We start from the raw sequence: 16055 nt of genomic DNA, 5'->3' as shown, positions 1-16055 counted from the left end.
CCCCCTTGCTGCCTTTCCTCCACATGCCTGGGAGCCGAGCACATACACTGATCCCAAATCTGGAATGAATCAGTGTCACAGATTCATAGAGTCTAAGGCCAGAAGGGACCAGCAGATCATCTAGTCTGACCGCGGCTATAACACAGACCATTACATTTTACCCCATATTGAGCCCAATAACTTGAGTTAAACCAAAGCAGTTCAACTGATTAAGTGGGATATACCCAAATGATCCCAGCACCATGCTGCAGAGGAAGGTGAAAAAACCAAGCTCCGTGCCCATCTGGCAGGGTAGATAAAATCAATTATTAAAAAAAAAAAAAAAGATTTTTTAAAATTTAAATGCAATCCAGATTTTTTTTTTTAATAAACTTCTTTAAAATTAAATTTGAAATTGACAATCTATGTTAAGGCCTAAAATTATAATCTATTAAAATAATTTAAATACAAAAATTAGTATTTGCTGCCAAATTTTAAAGAAATTCACACCCCTGAACAGGCTAAAATAGCTAAAAAGTACAAATGCAAAACACAGTTACAACAGATGATTTAAACCAAGGTTTCCTGCCTGCCAATTTAAATGAGGGTTAAAATTGCAACCCCCCCTTGCAATCTGACCAGGGGGAAAATCCCTTCCCAGCCCCAAATCTGGTGATCAGTTTGACTCTGAACATGTGAGCAAGGCACAGCAGCCAAGCATCTAGGAAAGAGGATTTTCTGTACCACCTCAGAGCGTTGGGCCACCCCATCCAGTGTCCCATCTCCAGCTGTGGCCAAACCCTCATGCTCCAGAGAAAAGCAATCCCCACCCCCGAATACATACGCTCAACTGTGCACCAGGGAAAGCTGCGTGAGTTGTTAAGATGCCTTGAAAGAGCAGAACCTTCCCATCCCCCTATCTGAATGTGGATCCTCTCTGTATGCCCAAGAGGCCAAAAACCAACCCCAAAGGAGAATGATCAATGTACCTTGTCTTCCAGGTTCTTGACAGGGGTTATGGTCAGAACCCTTTTGTCCTGATCCTGGCTTTTCTGCTCCTCCGTCAACTGGCTAGATCTTCTGTGGCTTTGTCCTTTCGGAGGCTGTTCTCCGTTCCTGTGAGTCTCTTCGGCCACCTTTGCCTGTTGGTTCGATGCTCTTGGTCTATCAGGAGTTGGGTCATCCTGTGAATGGCTGGACTTTCTGGGACTAAGCACTACTTCCTCATCAGTGTTATACTGGGACCGTGGCCTTTTGCTCGCAGATCCCGCTGTTGAGTGATTCCCTCTTCTCTTGCTGTGGATTAATGTGACCTACAAGACACACTGGCAATGTACTGGGTTGTTTCCTTCCCCAGCCAGCATGCAGACAGCTTGTAATTCAGAGAAAGTCTTTACCCCAAAACTGATTCCCTTAAATGCCCATAGAGACTGGGCTCCTAAATCAGACAGATCCACATCTGAACAGCTCGTACAGGCCAGCAAGCTACAGATGACCAACGAACAGCATACGGAAAGGGCCTGATTCTCCTCTCACTTGCTTCACCTGTGTCACTCTGCTGACTCCAAGGGAGTCACTTTGGATTCACACGAAGATAAGGAACAGGAGAATTGTGCCTACAGAGCTTAACGCCAAGTCAAAGAAGCCAAGTGCAGTGATGGGGCAGCCCCAAAACAACCCCAACATCTTGGGCATGTGCCACCTTAGTTAATTTCATTAAAAATATCTTTTCCCCAAGGAACAGTGGAACAAGCAGGACATTATCCAGCCAATATTCTGGCTCTCCTATGAAAGTCAGAGTCTTGTGATCTAGGATACTAACCCTACCTTCACATTCCTGGGAAAGCTTAAAGCTGGCACCAGATGAAGGTGCGACTACTTGCAAGGTTTTTTAAGAAGAGGCGCTGCCTGAGTTACAGAAAGGTAAGTTCTGTATGCAACTGATGAGTATTGTTGAATTTGTAAGAAAAGCAATTAAAAAAAAAGTTAACAAAACCAACCCCTGACCTCACAGTTTCAATTAGGATTTCTGAAAGCCAGCATGCAGCTGCTGCATATCATCCCAGAGGTGGCTGCATTTCAGTGGTGGGTGAAGCAATCCCTGTATTCACGGAGAGGCAGCCAGGAGACCTGGATTCTACTCCTGTTTCTGCCACTGACCTGCTGTGCCTCTATTCCCCCTTTGTTTAGGTTGTAAGCTCTTCGGAGCATGGACAGTCTCTCACTATATACATATACATCACCAATCCCGAAGGGGCCTTGATCTCAGGCTGGAGCCTTTAAGGCACTACCCGAATACAAATAATTAACAGCAGCAGCATTAATTTTGTAGAGGACTTTAAGATCCTTCTGGATGAAAGTAAAAACTTAGATGGAATGAGCTGTCTTTACTTTCCTGATGAAGTTACAACTGGATCTGCTAAGATCTCCTGGCTGGGGAATCCTTAGTAGAGAAATATACTACTTCCATGCAGGTTTGCTAGAGCAAGATCATAACGCTGACCTCAATGCAATGTGTAAAACCTAACTGGAAGCAGTTGTGCATGGACCCTACTCTTTAATGCAGTATTCTTTTTAAAAAACCAAGAAGGTCTGATCTAGAAGAATCCCCTGGAGAATCCTTACCTGCGCAATATCATCGTCTCCCACCTCTCTGGGGTTTTCTGTCGTCTCCTCCTCCTCCTCCTCCATCCTTTCTTGTGTTTCAGGATGTGTGTTCTCTTCCTGTCCCTGCATGGATGCCAGCAACTCCTCCGCAATCATTTTCACCTAGCATTGCAAGGACATTTTTAAAAGGCATCACTTAATGGAGGACAAAGAACAAGAACATCCTGACTCAACTATGCAACTACACTTTGTAAGAGGGGAGGATGTTTTTGCTTCCGTTAGATATTTTGTGTGCACTTACTAGCTGGTGGAAGGACCCTGGGCTGACAGGCGGGGAGACTCAAGCCCTCTCTTTAGTCACAGAATTTGTCCAGGATGGGAAGCAGCAGTGCAAGATGCACCATGCTGCCACCCTCCTGTGCCTCATTCCTGATCTGGAGGGACCACTGCTAGGAGGTTGGAATTTAGCCTCATTCAGTGTATGGCCTCTCTGCTGAGGCTGCTAGCAACCAGGGTCAAAGACAGCTCTTTTCAGAGTCAGAGAAAGGAGCAGGTGCTTGGCAATACAGTGAGCCCGGAAGAAATACTGGTGACACAATGAAAAGATAGCCAATTGAAACCAGTTATTAGCCAAAGACCAGTGCATCGAAGCAACAATTCAACTCATTGACCAAGTGGAGCCCCTGGATACCGTGAATGGCAAGTGACAGATACTGGTGACCTGGGAGATCAAAGTGCGCAGGCAGAAATGAGAGATTAGGGTGAATTTTTCTGCATCAGCACAGCAGAGTTCTGCAACATATGGTGAAATACAAGCCTGTTTGATTGCAATCTTAACCTCCACATAGGACTTCTGCCTATACTGGTTTTGTTTTACTGGGTATGTCTGTGCCACGTGGACCAGGCACCCCACTCTGTTACTGATGCCAATGGGGTCATCTGAGGAAGGAATGCAAAAGCAATAAAGCTAGACAAAGAACAGACGGAAGTCCAGGGCACATGCAGATAAAATACTCAAACAAAAGGGTATATTTTCCTCCGGCGATAATGCACACAGCTGCCATTAGCTTTAATGGGAGCTGTGCAAAATGAGCAGTGACTACACAGTGGTTGCCATTAAAATCATTTGCCACTTGCAAGGACTACCGTATTTCTAATACTTAATTACTATGAGTACCTTAACTACTGGTGAGTAGAAAACAAAGACAGTAAAGACCATCACTCCATCCGGAATGGAATTTATTGCTGGCTCTTGTATAACAGCCACAGCTAATTGGCAAAGAAAACCAAAAACTGATACTGTCATTTGCAGGAGCCCCCCTTACCGGAAATCTTTAGAGCAGTTTAACCTTATGGGTCCACAAAACAAAGCTGCCGAATCCTGGCGTCAGGCAGCTCAGAAAGATCAGACACTTACCCTCCATCGGGTAAATTCACCGAGGGAGCTGGGTCCATATATGACGTGGGTTTGTGCAGACTTCAGAAACTTTTTCCTGATGAACATCACATGCTCGGCTGAATACTTCTCAGGGAGTTGGCTTCGGAAGTGCCTCTCCCAGTGAGCTGTGACCTAGGCAGAGAGATCTGGTTCACTGAACTGGATGCTTCATGGAAATCAGAAGGCTCCCTACTAAAACTGCTCCAGAAATGGCCAGACACTGTTCTGTTTGAAATTTACGTGATCAGGTGCTTGTATACGATCTCAGCTCATTTGGGAAGGGGAGGAGGATTTGTTAACACATTTTGCATTTGTGTTTTAACTTTAAAGAACACGTTATGTGTTAAAAAGAGGCACCCTGGAAGCATCTGCAAATAAATTATATATTTACATAGTATCTTTACTCATGGGACACTTGTATTTTTAGGTCTGATTGTGTAAGCAAATAGTTTTTAAGTGAGGTGACACAAGACCAATCACACTACTGAAAGGGGTACATTAGTCTGGAAAGACTGAGAACCACATACTTACGGGTTGTTGCAGTAAGCCCAGAAAAGCTGAAGGCCCCTGACACACATCTCAGCCAATCCCATTTACTATGGGCTGCAAGGGTATCTAATGTAGGGCTATCAAATCCCCCCTGCACAAAGGGGAATTCCAGGTGGGAAGATCTGTCAGGTTTGCAGCCCTTATACACCAGCAGAGCTGCTATACAGGTGTTGCTGAGAATCCCAGCATCAGGGGCCATGTCTTGTAGTGCTGAGCATGCTGGTTTAAACTGGGGGCAGTGGATGGTCACAAAGGCTGGGTGGAGCGAGTGTAAGGAGATTAACGAAAACTAGGAGAGCAATCATGAATTGGTTTCAAAGAACAGGAGGCCAGTGAAGAGGACTCTGAAGTATTTACAAGGACTGTTCACACTCCAGATGAAACTGTGCTATCGTATTTAAACACGCCTGCTGCCAGCATAGTTTCAATGGCAAAGTGGACGACAGGGTCTGAGATGTTAACCTCATTATTGCATTGTATCTACTGTAGAGCCTCCGAGTTACGAACTGACCAGTCAACCACACATCTCATTTGTAACCGTAAGTATGCAATCAGGCAGCAGCAGAAACCCCCAAAAAAGCAAATACAGTACTGTGTTAAATGTAAAATACTAAAACAATAAAGGGAAAGTTAAAAAAAAAAAAGATTTGACAAAGTGCTTGTTTCATTTAAATTAAGATGGTTAAAAGCAGAATTGTCTTCTGCATAGTTAAGTTTCAAACCAATATTAAGTCAATGTTCAGTTGTAAACTTTTGAAAGAACTAAAACGTTTTGTTGAGAGTTACGAACAACCTACATTCCCGAGACACTTGTAACTCTGAGGTTCTACTGTAAGTCTAAGCTATTTCTTAGGCATGCATGTGGAAACATTACACATCTTACCTTGTTGGTCAGCTCTCGGCTGTTGACAACTCTCACATGATTAGCTAATTTGGTTACATCCTTGCCATTGAGTAGCCGAAGATTTTGTAAAAGAAACATGACCTTATAGTCATCATTGGTCTAGAAAACAGATAGAAGTTTGAGTTATGGTAACACGTGTATGATATTTCCTTGAACAAATAATCAGTTTGTTTTTAAATTACAAATCCACTAGGAGGGAATTGAATACATTTATTCCACAATGGGCACTTAAAATAATTTAGCACCATACAAGACTTCCCGATCAAATATACTCCATTTACAAGTACAAGTTTTTTCCTGATTGCCAGCCCTGCAAACTCAACCTGGGGTCTGAAAGTCAAGTCAGGCTCCTTCCTGTTCATACATCACCAGGACTAAAATCTCTGCCAGTAGCTACACCAGAGAGTTGTGCAGGTAGGATAGCTGGCAGAATTTGCTTCGGTATGTAGAACTCAGTTAACTCTTCTGTTGATGACCTCCCTTGCTCTCCCACAGCTGTAGCAAGTCTGCAGTGTTATGTGGAGTACAAAGTAGCAAAAGGGCTTTTGTGGTCCCCAAGATCCCTTTCACACCTAGCACTTCCAATGCGCTTTCCATCTTCAAAGCGTTGCACAGAGCAGTGATGTTAGAGCACCCTGAACAAGCAGCCCTAGGTGGGAAGTTTCCTGTAGCTGGCCTAATGACTAGAGCACTGGTCTGGGACACGAGAGACCTGGCTCTGCCACTGGCATGCTGGATGACCCTGGGCCCTCTGTGTGCATCAGTTTCCTCGTCTGTACAATAGAGATAATGCTACTGGACCTCCTTTGTAAAGCACTTTGAGATCTACTGTTCAAGAGTGCTATATAAGGTACTATTATTATTTACGTTCCAGTCAATAAACTGCTGATCACATAAGGATGGAAACTGTATCACTCACTGTCAGGTAGACATTGTTTTCATAGTTTAGCTCCTCCAGCAGCGGGAACTGCTTCAGGACAGTCACATCTTCCAGTTGGTTGTTACTGCAGTTTAGGACACGCAGGTCTGGCAGGCTTAGATTAGCAGGTAGTTTGTCCAACAGATTATCAGAGAGATCAAGATTTTGCAGATGTCTCAGACGGGAAAACAACCGTGGGTCCAAGTCTCCGGTCTTTAACTGCAGCTTGGATAAGCTGAAACAAAACAAAAACAAAACATGCTGTCTCCGGTTCCCCAAAGGTAGACACATCTGACTTTTAATGGACATCAAGTTTTATTCTGCTGCACTTCTCACTCAGGCAAAACTTGCTGAGTAAGTCTTGCTGACCCTACATTAACTTTTGAATGTAGTGCTGCATGTTTCAAGCACAAATCTGAAGGCGGCAAGGAGAGAGTTGTTAAGCGTAACCACAAGTGTGGTGGGTGAACAGTAACCATTGCTAACACCTACAGGCAAAACCTGCACCTGTTACTTACTGAGAAAACACAGCCATTTGTGACACTCCCAATTCACTGAAAATAAACAGTGGAATGACTGTATCTTAATTGCCAGGCCATGCAGTCAGTGGCTCACTACAAAACAAGTTATTGTTCCTATGAAAACTATTCCCTATCCTATTGTGATAACAATTATAACTAGCCATTTTGATGCATCTCTGTTGCTGAATTCTTTGAGTTCACATCTTTCAGAGTCCACACTTGACTTCCAGAACACTATTTCCAAAAGAGAAATAACATAGCCGAGTTATTTTCTCATCAGACTGTCTCTCTTGTATCCATTTACATCACATACATGACGGCCAGACGCACAGGATACACTATATAATTCATGCACCTCAAAGCACTTCCCTCTCTAACCACTAAATCATCTTGCCTAGGATCAGCCCCTGAGCAGTTTTCAAACAACTGACTAACTTTCAGAAAAATAAATGATGTTTTACTTTCAATAAATAAAATAAAATAAAGCAAACAAATAAATAAAAGCATGCTGTAAAAGGATTCCAATGTGGAATTCCACCTACAAGCCCTAGAACAAACAGAAGTTTAAGGAAGTTGTGACCAATTGGTCCTAAAAAAAAAAACAACCAGGTGATTCATCCCATTGGAGAAATGGGAAATTCTCTTTCTAAGGTGACAGAGGACCTTTACCACCTGACATATCATGAGAATTGAGGTCAGACTGGTCTGGTTAAACCTTTACATTGCAGTCCAGATTCTGATCCCCTTACTCACAGCAAGTAGCACCTTACTCCTTGAGTGGTTCCCATAAAAGACAATGGAGGAAAGTGCTATTTAATGTAAGGAGATCAGAAGTCAGCCCTCCTTAAACAGTTCTCCAGTAAAATACATGGCATATGCAGAATTGATATGGTGGCAAAGATCTTGCAACTGCAGATAATATGACTATCTTATTCTTGCCTATTCAACCCTACAGTGCTGATAAAGCCCTGGTACCTATCACACTATCAAGTATTCCATATTTTATAACATATGTGTGTTATTTCTAGGGCTGTCAATTAATCGCAGTTAGCTCACGTGATTAACTCAAAAATATTAATTGTGATTAATTGCACAGTTAAACAATAGAATACCAATTGGAATTTATTAAATATTTTGGATCTTTTTGTACATTGTAACTGAAATCAAAGCATATATTATTCTTGATTACAAATATTTCTACTGTGAAAGATAAAAGAAATAGTCTTTTTCAATTCACCTCATACAAGTACTGTAGTGCAATCTCTGTGTCGTGAAAGTGCAACTTACAAATGTAGACCTTTTTTGTTACATAACTTCACTCAAAAACAAAACAATGTAAAACTTCAGAGCCTACAAGTCCACTCAGTCCTACTTCTTGTTCAGACAATCGCTAAGACAAACAAATTTGTTTACATTTACAAGAGATAATGCTGCCCTCTTCTTATTTACAATGTCACCAGAAAGTGAGAACAGGAATTTGCACGGCACTTTTGTAGCCGGCATTGTAAACTATTTACGTGCCAGATATGCTAAACATTCGTATGCGCCTTCATGCTTCAGCAACCATTCCAGAAGACATGTTTCCATGCTGATGGCGCTTGTTAAAAGAATAATGCATTAATTAAGTTTGTGACTGAACTCCTTGGGGGAGAGTTTTATGTTCCCTGCTCTGATTTACACACATTTTGCCGTATATTTCATGTTATAGCCGTCTCGGATGATGATCCAGCACATGTTGTTCATTTTAAGAACATTTTCACTGCAGATTTGACAAAAAGCAAAGAATGTACCAACGTGAGATTTTGAAAGATAGCTACAGCGCTCGACCCAAGGTTTAAGAATCTGAAGCGCCTTCCAAACTCTGAGAGGGACGAGGTGTGGAGCAGGCTTTCAAAAGTCTTAAAAGAGCAACACTCCAGTGAGCAAACTACAGAGCCTGAACCAACAAAAAAGAAAATCAACCTTCTGCCGGTGGCATCTGACTCAGATGATGAAAATGAACATGAGTTGGTCCGCACTGCTTTGGATTGTTATTGATCAGAACCTGTCATCAGCATGGACATACGTCCGCTGGAATGGTGGTTGAAACATGAAGGGTCTTATTAATCTTTAGTGCATCTGGCACGTAAATATCTTGCAACGCTGGCTACAACAGTGCCATGAGAACGCCTGTTCTCATTTTCAAGTGGCATTGTAAACAAGAAGCGGGCAGCATTATCTCCTGCAAATGTAAACAAACTTGTTTGTCTGAGTGATTGTCTGAACAAGAAATAAGACTGAGTGGACTTGCAGGCTCTAAAGTTTTACATTGTTTTATTTTTGAATGCAGTTATTTTCTGTACATAATTCTAAATTTGCAAGTTCAATTTTCATGATAAAGAGACAGCACTAAAGTACTAGTATTAGGTGAATTGAAAAATACTAATTTTTTTTGTTTTTTTACATTGCAAATACTTGTAATAAAAAATAAATATAAAGTGAGCACTGTACCTTTTGTATTCTGTTTTGTAATTGAAATCAATGTACTTGAAAATGTAGAAAACATCCAAAAATATTTAAATAAATGGTATGCTATTATTGTTTAACAGTGCGATTAATCATGATTAATTTTTTTAATCGCTTGACAGCCCTAGTTATTTTATATTCCAATAACACTATTTAAAGAAGGAAAAAAAGGGGGGGTATAGCCCAGGTTGGATTCAACTGGAATTTGACTACAGTCTGGTTTGCACTTACTTCAAAGTCTCAATCTTTCGTAGCCTAGTAGATCTTGGAACCGCTCTTTCCAAAAGAAGCTCTGTAGTAACTTTTGACATTTTTAATTTCCGCCCCTTTCCTGGAAGCACAAAGCCGTCAGCCGTAGACTGTCTTCTTGGAACCTTCCTGGTGAAAGAAACAGGAATTAGGGGGAATCCTTTAAAACTGTGTCCCAGAAAGAAAAAAAAGTTATGGTGCAACTACCCCATTGATAAAGCTGACATCACTGGGTGATATTAGTAACCCAGCCTTGCAAAACAACCAATTTCCACTTCACCTGCCCTGACTGCAATAATGATAATAAAAACACTAGTGATATTTTACTCACCCATTAAAAGAAGTCACTCATTACAGGCGAGTTGTACCCTAGATTGTAAGCTGTTTGGTGCAGGGACCACATTTTAGTTCTGTGTTTGTACAGCACCAAGCACAAAAGGGCCCAGTCCATGACTAGGACTCTTAGACGCTACCGCAATGCAAATAATAAACAATACCTGCCTACTGCAAGGTTTCTTCCTCTGACGCAAGTGTTACTGCCCACTGGATAAGATACTGGACTACAGAGACCACTAGCTGGATCCAGTCTGGCAATTCCTGAATTCCTAAAATTTTGCAAACCTGGACTAACTAGCTGATTCCCCTATCCAAAGGGAGAGAAGGTACAAATGATAATGTCCATCACCTTTGATGGGCACTGATTTCTCACAGGGGAAAGAAATGTTAATAGCAATATTGTAGGTTATTAGGAAACACATTGCTGTGGAAAGGGGAAATGACACATATTCTGTTATTTAAAAATACTATGTCCAGTGCCAGAACAGCCTTATGGAACTGCTGTTGGGGATACTGGGCCTTGGTTTAGCTTTCTTTCCAGCCCTAGTCCTAAAGGGAGTACAAAAAAAGCTATTAGGCCATGATCATGACCTGCCTTCTAGTCCCATTGTTGGAACAGAGATTAGGCTGCAAGTTGATAAGAGTATGTGGGCCCTGAGCAGTCACTTGTCTTGCTAAAGAAGACTTGCTACAGTCAGCTGTAAGGTCTGTTTGGGACCAACACTGTTGCATTGTTTCTTTTGTTTAAATAAAGGCTTTGCAGGCTCAACAGTAGGGAGACTCTCATTTCAAATAATAATTTTCCCATTTTATCCAAGAATTAAAAGCATTAAACCTGACAATTTCATCAGTGACCATTTATGGCCTGATCCAGCAAGCTGCAGAATCCCCTTCATCTCCCAGGGCAGTCAGTGGGAGTTGAGTTCCAGGATCAGACCCCTACATACTGATATATTCAAGCCTCCCATAAACCCCCACGTCAATTATAAGAGTCCAAACAGTTACGAGCTAAAATCAGTGCAGGCACAGCTGAGTTATGAGCCATGTCACCATGTTAGAAACTCTGCTGATGTCTCAGACACAGCTGTGTCACACCATCATGGGCCACATTATGGGTGACACTGGGGCCATACCATGGACCATCTCACATATAGGGGCTCTGTCACCACTGAGTTACAGAGCAGATTATAGTGACTGTATTACAGACTTTGCCATCACATTACAGGCCACGTCACAGCTATGTTTCACACAGCCACGTTCTGGACTAGCACCCACTCAGGGACACATCCTTGGCCTGTTCTGGCGCAAAGGTGCCAACACTATGTCATGACTCAAATCACCATGTTCTAGGCCAGTTCTGCATCAGAGCTGTGTCACTGTGTAATGGACTGCATTGCTGTGTTCCAAGTTGCTTCTGGATCAGAACAGCGATAAGGGCTGCATCACCAAATTCTCCTCCAGTCCTGGCTCAGCAACACATCACCGTTATGGATTAGGTCACTACACTATCACAGTATCGCCGTGTCCACATTGCCATATTCTGGCTCAAGGTTGTGTTGCCACATTATGGGCCATGTGGCTATGACCATGTCACGGTGTTCTGGTCCGGTTTTGGCTTAGGGTTGCTTTGCCACGTTACAGGCTGCCTGGCCATGACTGTTGCTGTGTTCTGGTCTGGTTCTGGCTCAGGGCTGTATTGCGTTAGTATGTTACAGGCCACGTCTGAGTGGCTGTGTTGCCATGTTATGGGTTGCATGGCTGTGACCAAGTAACTGCATACTGGTCCAGTTCCAACAAGGTTTGTGTTGCCATGTTGTTGATCATGTTGCTGTGACCTAGTTGGGGTGTTCCGGTTCAGTTCTAGCACAGGGTTGCGTTGCCGTGCTATGGGTTGTATGGCTATGTTCCAATCCAGGTCTGGATCCGGATTGCGTTGCCATGTTAAGGTTCATGTGGTTGTGGCTGAGCCACCGTTTCAATCCAGTTCTGGCATAGGGTTGTGTTGCCATGTCACGCAGCTGTGACCGGGTCGCCGTGGTCTGGTCTGGCCCAGTTCCAGCGTGGGATTGTGCTGTTATGTTATGGGTCATGTGGCTGTGACCCGGTCACCCTGCCCAGGTCAGTTCCAACTCAGGATTACATTGCTGTGTTTTGTCATGTTGCTGTGTCCTGGTCCAGCTCCAAAGAGATGTGGCATTGCCATGTTCTGGGCCATATGGCCGTGTCTGAATCGGCACGTTCTGGTCCAGTTCCGGTGCCGTGTTCTGAGACGGACCGCTGAGTCCGGATCGCTGTGATCTGCTCCAGTTGCAGAGCGGGGCACGTCACCACATTATGTGTTAACACGGCTGTGACTGTGTTGTGTTCTGGTCCAGCCCAGTTCCCGGGTGGGTCTGGGGGTGCAGAGCCTCCATGGGCATGTCCCCATGTACCAGCTCAGTCCTGACTCAGAGCCCTGCCCGAAGCATGGAGGGCTGCCAAAAACCCCATGTTCTAGGCCGGCCCAGGCTCACAGCCCTACCTGCGATGTGGGGGGGACGGGAAGGGGGAGAGCCCCCGTGTCCCGGGCCAGGCCTGCGATGTTGGGATGGGGTCAACCCCCCCCCCCCAATGTCTCATGCCAACCCTGCCTGCGTGTTGGGGGTGGGGATGGGGGTCAACCCCCCGCCCCCGTGTGCCAGGCCGGCCCTGGCTCCGGGCCAGGCCTGCGATGTTGCGGGGAGGGAGCCCCCGTGTCCCAGGCCGGCCCTGCCCGAGCTGGAGTTGGGCAGAGCCGGGCCCTGGCCCCAGGCGCCGAGCGGCGGCTGAGGCCGGAAATGGGGGAGGACTACAACTCCCAGCACCCCCCGCGGCCGAGCGTGGTCCGCTAGCTTGGCCGGCGGTCCCGGAGACTGCTGGGAAAGCGAGTTCCGCGTAGGGGCGGACGGAGCGGCTCTGGGCCTGCCGGAGCCGGGCCGGGGAGCCCTGGTGTCCCTCCCCCCGCCGCGGGTCCCCTCCCCCCGTCCGCCCGCCCCGCCGCCCCGCCACTCGCTCACCTGCCGCCGGGGCCGCGCGCGGGCCGCGCTGGGCCCTGCCGCCGCTGCGGAGCCGGGAGCGCAGAGCCCGGCGGGCGGCGATCGGGGGCCGGGCGGAGCCTGCCCCGCGGGATGGAGGCGCGGGGAGGCGGCGGCGGCGGCGCGGGGCCCGCCTGCGGCTGCAAGGGGATCCGCTCCTGCCTGCTCTGCGAGGGGCCCGCGCTGGCCGCTCCGCCCCCGCAGGTAGCGGGGGGAGGGGCCGGGAGGGGGCAGCGGGGGGGGACAGAGGGGCGCTGGTGGGGGGGCAGGGAGGGATGGGGCAGAATGGGGGGGAGACAATGGAAGGGGCAAGGGCAGAATGGGGGGGTAGTGGGGTGTAGTAGGGTGACCAGATGTCCCCATTTTATATATTTGGGGATTATCTTATATAGACTCCTAGTGCCCCCCCCACACACACACACTTCACACTTGCTGTCTGGTCACCCCACCGTGTGGACAGGCCCAGAGATTGCCTTCTTGCAGCCTCGTGGAGCCCAAGGCCTCTTGCCCCCTTGCTGCCCCAGGGGAACAGAGAGCAGCAGAGGGGTCTGTTGTCTGCCTCCCCCTACCTGGAAGGGTTTTGCATTCCCCCCCTTCCTTAGAGGGAGAGGCTAAGGGGTGCGTGGGGGAGTATCTGTTAAATCAGCAGCTTCCAGTCCCCTGCCCTCCTCTGCTCCTACCGGTAGAGGAAACCGCACAAGAACAGCCCCTGCTCTTGGCATTTCCAGGGCATAGGGTGATGGTATTGGAGATAGCTTCAGGCAACACCCAGGCCTGGGGAGCATGACATTGATCTCTACCTGATTAGGAGTGATGCTAAGGAGCTTCAGAGGGCATCTCCTCTAGCCAGAGCAGTCCATGTTGCTTCAACTTAGAGAGGAGGCACCGTCAAGCCTGACCTGGATCACTTCCTGTTTAGGCCTGTGTCAAATGGATCAAAAAAGACTTGTTAGTCATACAATTGGAGCACCCCGGTTGACCAACCCACACCCAGGAGTCAGTTGCTTACATCTCACCTAGAGGCAGAAAAGACATACAAAATAGTTATTAGGGCAGCCCAGTGGCTAGTGCACTGGACAGTGGATCCATTTTTAAAGCATGGGATTCTGTTCCTTGAACCAGCAGCATTGGTAGAGGTGCCTCTGGTTTTGTAGGGAATCCAGCACTCTTTGCCCCAGTGAAGTCGGTTGCAACCTGGAGCACTGAGGGATGGGAGAGAGGCAATAATCCCTCAAATATACAGTGTGTTTTAAGAATGCACAAGAAATTGCAAAGATGCAACTATAAAAGGAGGGAGACATTTTTCATGAAGACAAACAGTATAACTGGTTAACTCTACCGCAGTCTTATGCGTACATTACCTGTTGCAATGCTATAACAACAGACATCATGGCAGTGTCTTACTGTGCTGTGTCCTTTTTTATTTCCGCAGGAAAAGGGTAACTTCACTTACTGTCCAGCAGCAGGTTTAGCCGTAGGAAATGAATGCTCAGAGTTTGCTGGCTGGGCATTTCCATTTCCAGGAGTATTCTTGCTGGAGGAGTTTATAAATCAAGACGAGGAATCTGAGATGGTTCAGCTGATGGATCAAGATGACTGGAAACTATCGCAGTCTGGCCGAAGGAAGCAGGTCCGATTCCAGAAATATGCTTATTTCTAACTCCCTCTGGGGAAGGAGATTATTTCTTCAGTTAATAAAAATCATGCTTTAGGTTTAATGTTTTCATTAAATTGATTCTTTCTGAAATAACAAAAACATAATTGTATTTGAAATTAGCCAGGATGGGCAGGGGTGGTGTCCCTAGCCTCTGTTTGCCAGAAGCAGGGAATGGGCGACAGATCACTTAATGATTCCCTGTTCTGGTCATTTCCTCTGGGGCATCTAGCACTGGCCACTGTCAGAAGACAGGATACTGGGCTAGATGGACCTTTGGTCTGACCCACTATGGCCGTTCTTATGTTCTCTCAAGAGTGCATTTGTGATTGTTATAATGAATCACACTTGATAGTGCACATTCAAATACAACCTCATATCACATCAGTGTCCATAAACAGGAAAACCGAATACAAGATTATATGACTTTCATGGGGTCATATCAGAATATGACTTGCACCAGTAAGTTACTGGTAAAGATGGGAATAGAACCCAAGAGACCCAGGGCTTCTCAGTTTGTCCAGAGGGTAGTGCCTCCCTAGAAAAGCATGCCCAAGATTTTTATTTAACATCATCTGGTTTTCCTTTTCAACAGGACTATGGGCCCAAAGTGAACTTTAAGAAAAAGAAGCTGAAAGCTGGTGGTTTCATTGGCTTGCCCAGTTTTAGCCAGGAGATTGTGCAGCGAATGAAAGCTCATTCTATGCTAGAGGATTTCTTTCCTGTTGAGCAATGTAACTTGGACTATCTACCTGAAAGAGGTTCTGCCATTGACCCACACTTTGATGACTGGTGGCTTTGGGGGGAGCGACTGGTTAGTTTAAACGTGCTCTCAAAAACTGTGTTGTCCATGTCTTGTGATTCAGAAGAGAGTCTCCAGTTATTTGCCACTCACAGTCAGGGAAGTGGGGCATCAAATCACTCTGCCTCACCTCAAGCTTCTCAGAACCATAAATCAAACAACCTTTCTCCCACATCAGCATGTGAAAATTTGGACAGTTGGGATATTGACCACTCATCTCCCGCAAGACTTATTCCATACAAAGAAGTTACTGTAGACATTCTCTTACCTAGGAGATCCCTGATTGTGCTGTATGGAGATGCACGCTATAAGTGGAAACACGCAATTTACCGCAAGCACATTGAGCATCGCCGGATCTGTGTGACCTTCAGGGAGCTGTCTGCAGAGTTCACTTTGGGAGGAAAGCAGGAAAAACTGGGTAAAGAGCTCCTGGAAATAGCCCTGACATTTCAAGGAAAACCAGTGTGAACATCAGAGGGAGAAAACTGGAATTATGAGTTGTTTGGATATTTGAAAATTAAAGTGTAAAAATTTTGAAA

The 16055-nt window shown here is 45.6% G+C and overlaps 2 protein-coding genes across 4 annotated transcripts in view; one reads left to right on the top strand and one right to left on the bottom strand.

The window, feature by feature from the left end:
• The window catches only part of LRWD1 (leucine rich repeats and WD repeat domain containing 1), a 23519-nt gene extending 9558 nt beyond the window's left edge, over window positions 1–13961 (bottom strand). The window contains exons 1-7 of one of the 3 annotated variants that reach the window (XM_073315376.2): window positions 13861–13961; window positions 9654–9800; window positions 6397–6631; window positions 5457–5576; window positions 4004–4156; window positions 2605–2748; window positions 969–1292 (exon numbers count right to left, since the gene is read on the bottom strand). In XM_073315376.2, coding sequence (XP_073171477.1) covers window positions 969–1292; window positions 2605–2748; window positions 4004–4156; window positions 5457–5576; window positions 6397–6631; window positions 9654–9733 — 1056 coding nt within the window. In that variant the 5' untranslated portion in view covers window positions 9734–9800; window positions 13861–13961. Of the gene's footprint in view, window positions 1–968; window positions 1293–2604; window positions 2749–4003; window positions 4157–5456; window positions 5577–6396; window positions 6632–9653; window positions 9801–11347; window positions 12606–13042; window positions 13253–13860 lie in introns of those variants that run through there. The other 2 variants (XM_073315377.1, XM_073315374.2) reach the window with 2 other exon arrangements.
• ALKBH4 (alkB homolog 4, lysine demethylase) lies at window positions 12900–16055 on the top strand. The gene is made up of 3 exons (XM_073315378.2): window positions 12900–13264; window positions 14493–14690; window positions 15310–16055. Exons 1-3 carry the CDS (start codon window positions 13154–13156, stop codon window positions 15982–15984), a joined length of 984 nt encoding a protein of 327 aa, XP_073171479.1. The 5' UTR covers window positions 12900–13153; the 3' UTR covers window positions 15985–16055.

Source organism: Lepidochelys kempii, chromosome 17 (assembly GCF_965140285.1).
Source record: "Lepidochelys kempii isolate rLepKem1 chromosome 17, rLepKem1.hap1, whole genome shotgun sequence".
NCBI lineage: Eukaryota > Metazoa > Chordata > Testudines > Cheloniidae > Lepidochelys > Lepidochelys kempii.
The sequence above is the reverse complement of the archived record's forward strand: the minus strand, read 5'-3'. Positions and strand labels throughout refer to the sequence as shown.

Coding starts and splice junctions, on each gene's coding strand:
- ALKBH4 (XM_073315378.2), top strand. CDS start 13,154: ATGGAGGCGCGGGGAGGCGGCGGCGGCGGCGCGGGGCCCGCCTGCGGC. Junction 13,265..14,492: donor TGGCCGCTCCGCCCCCGCAG/GTAGCGGGGGGA, acceptor TTATTTCCGCAG/GAAAAGGGTAACTTCACTTA. Junction 14,691..15,309: donor AGTCTGGCCGAAGGAAGCAG/GTCCGATTCCAG, acceptor CCTTTTCAACAG/GACTATGGGCCCAAAGTGAA.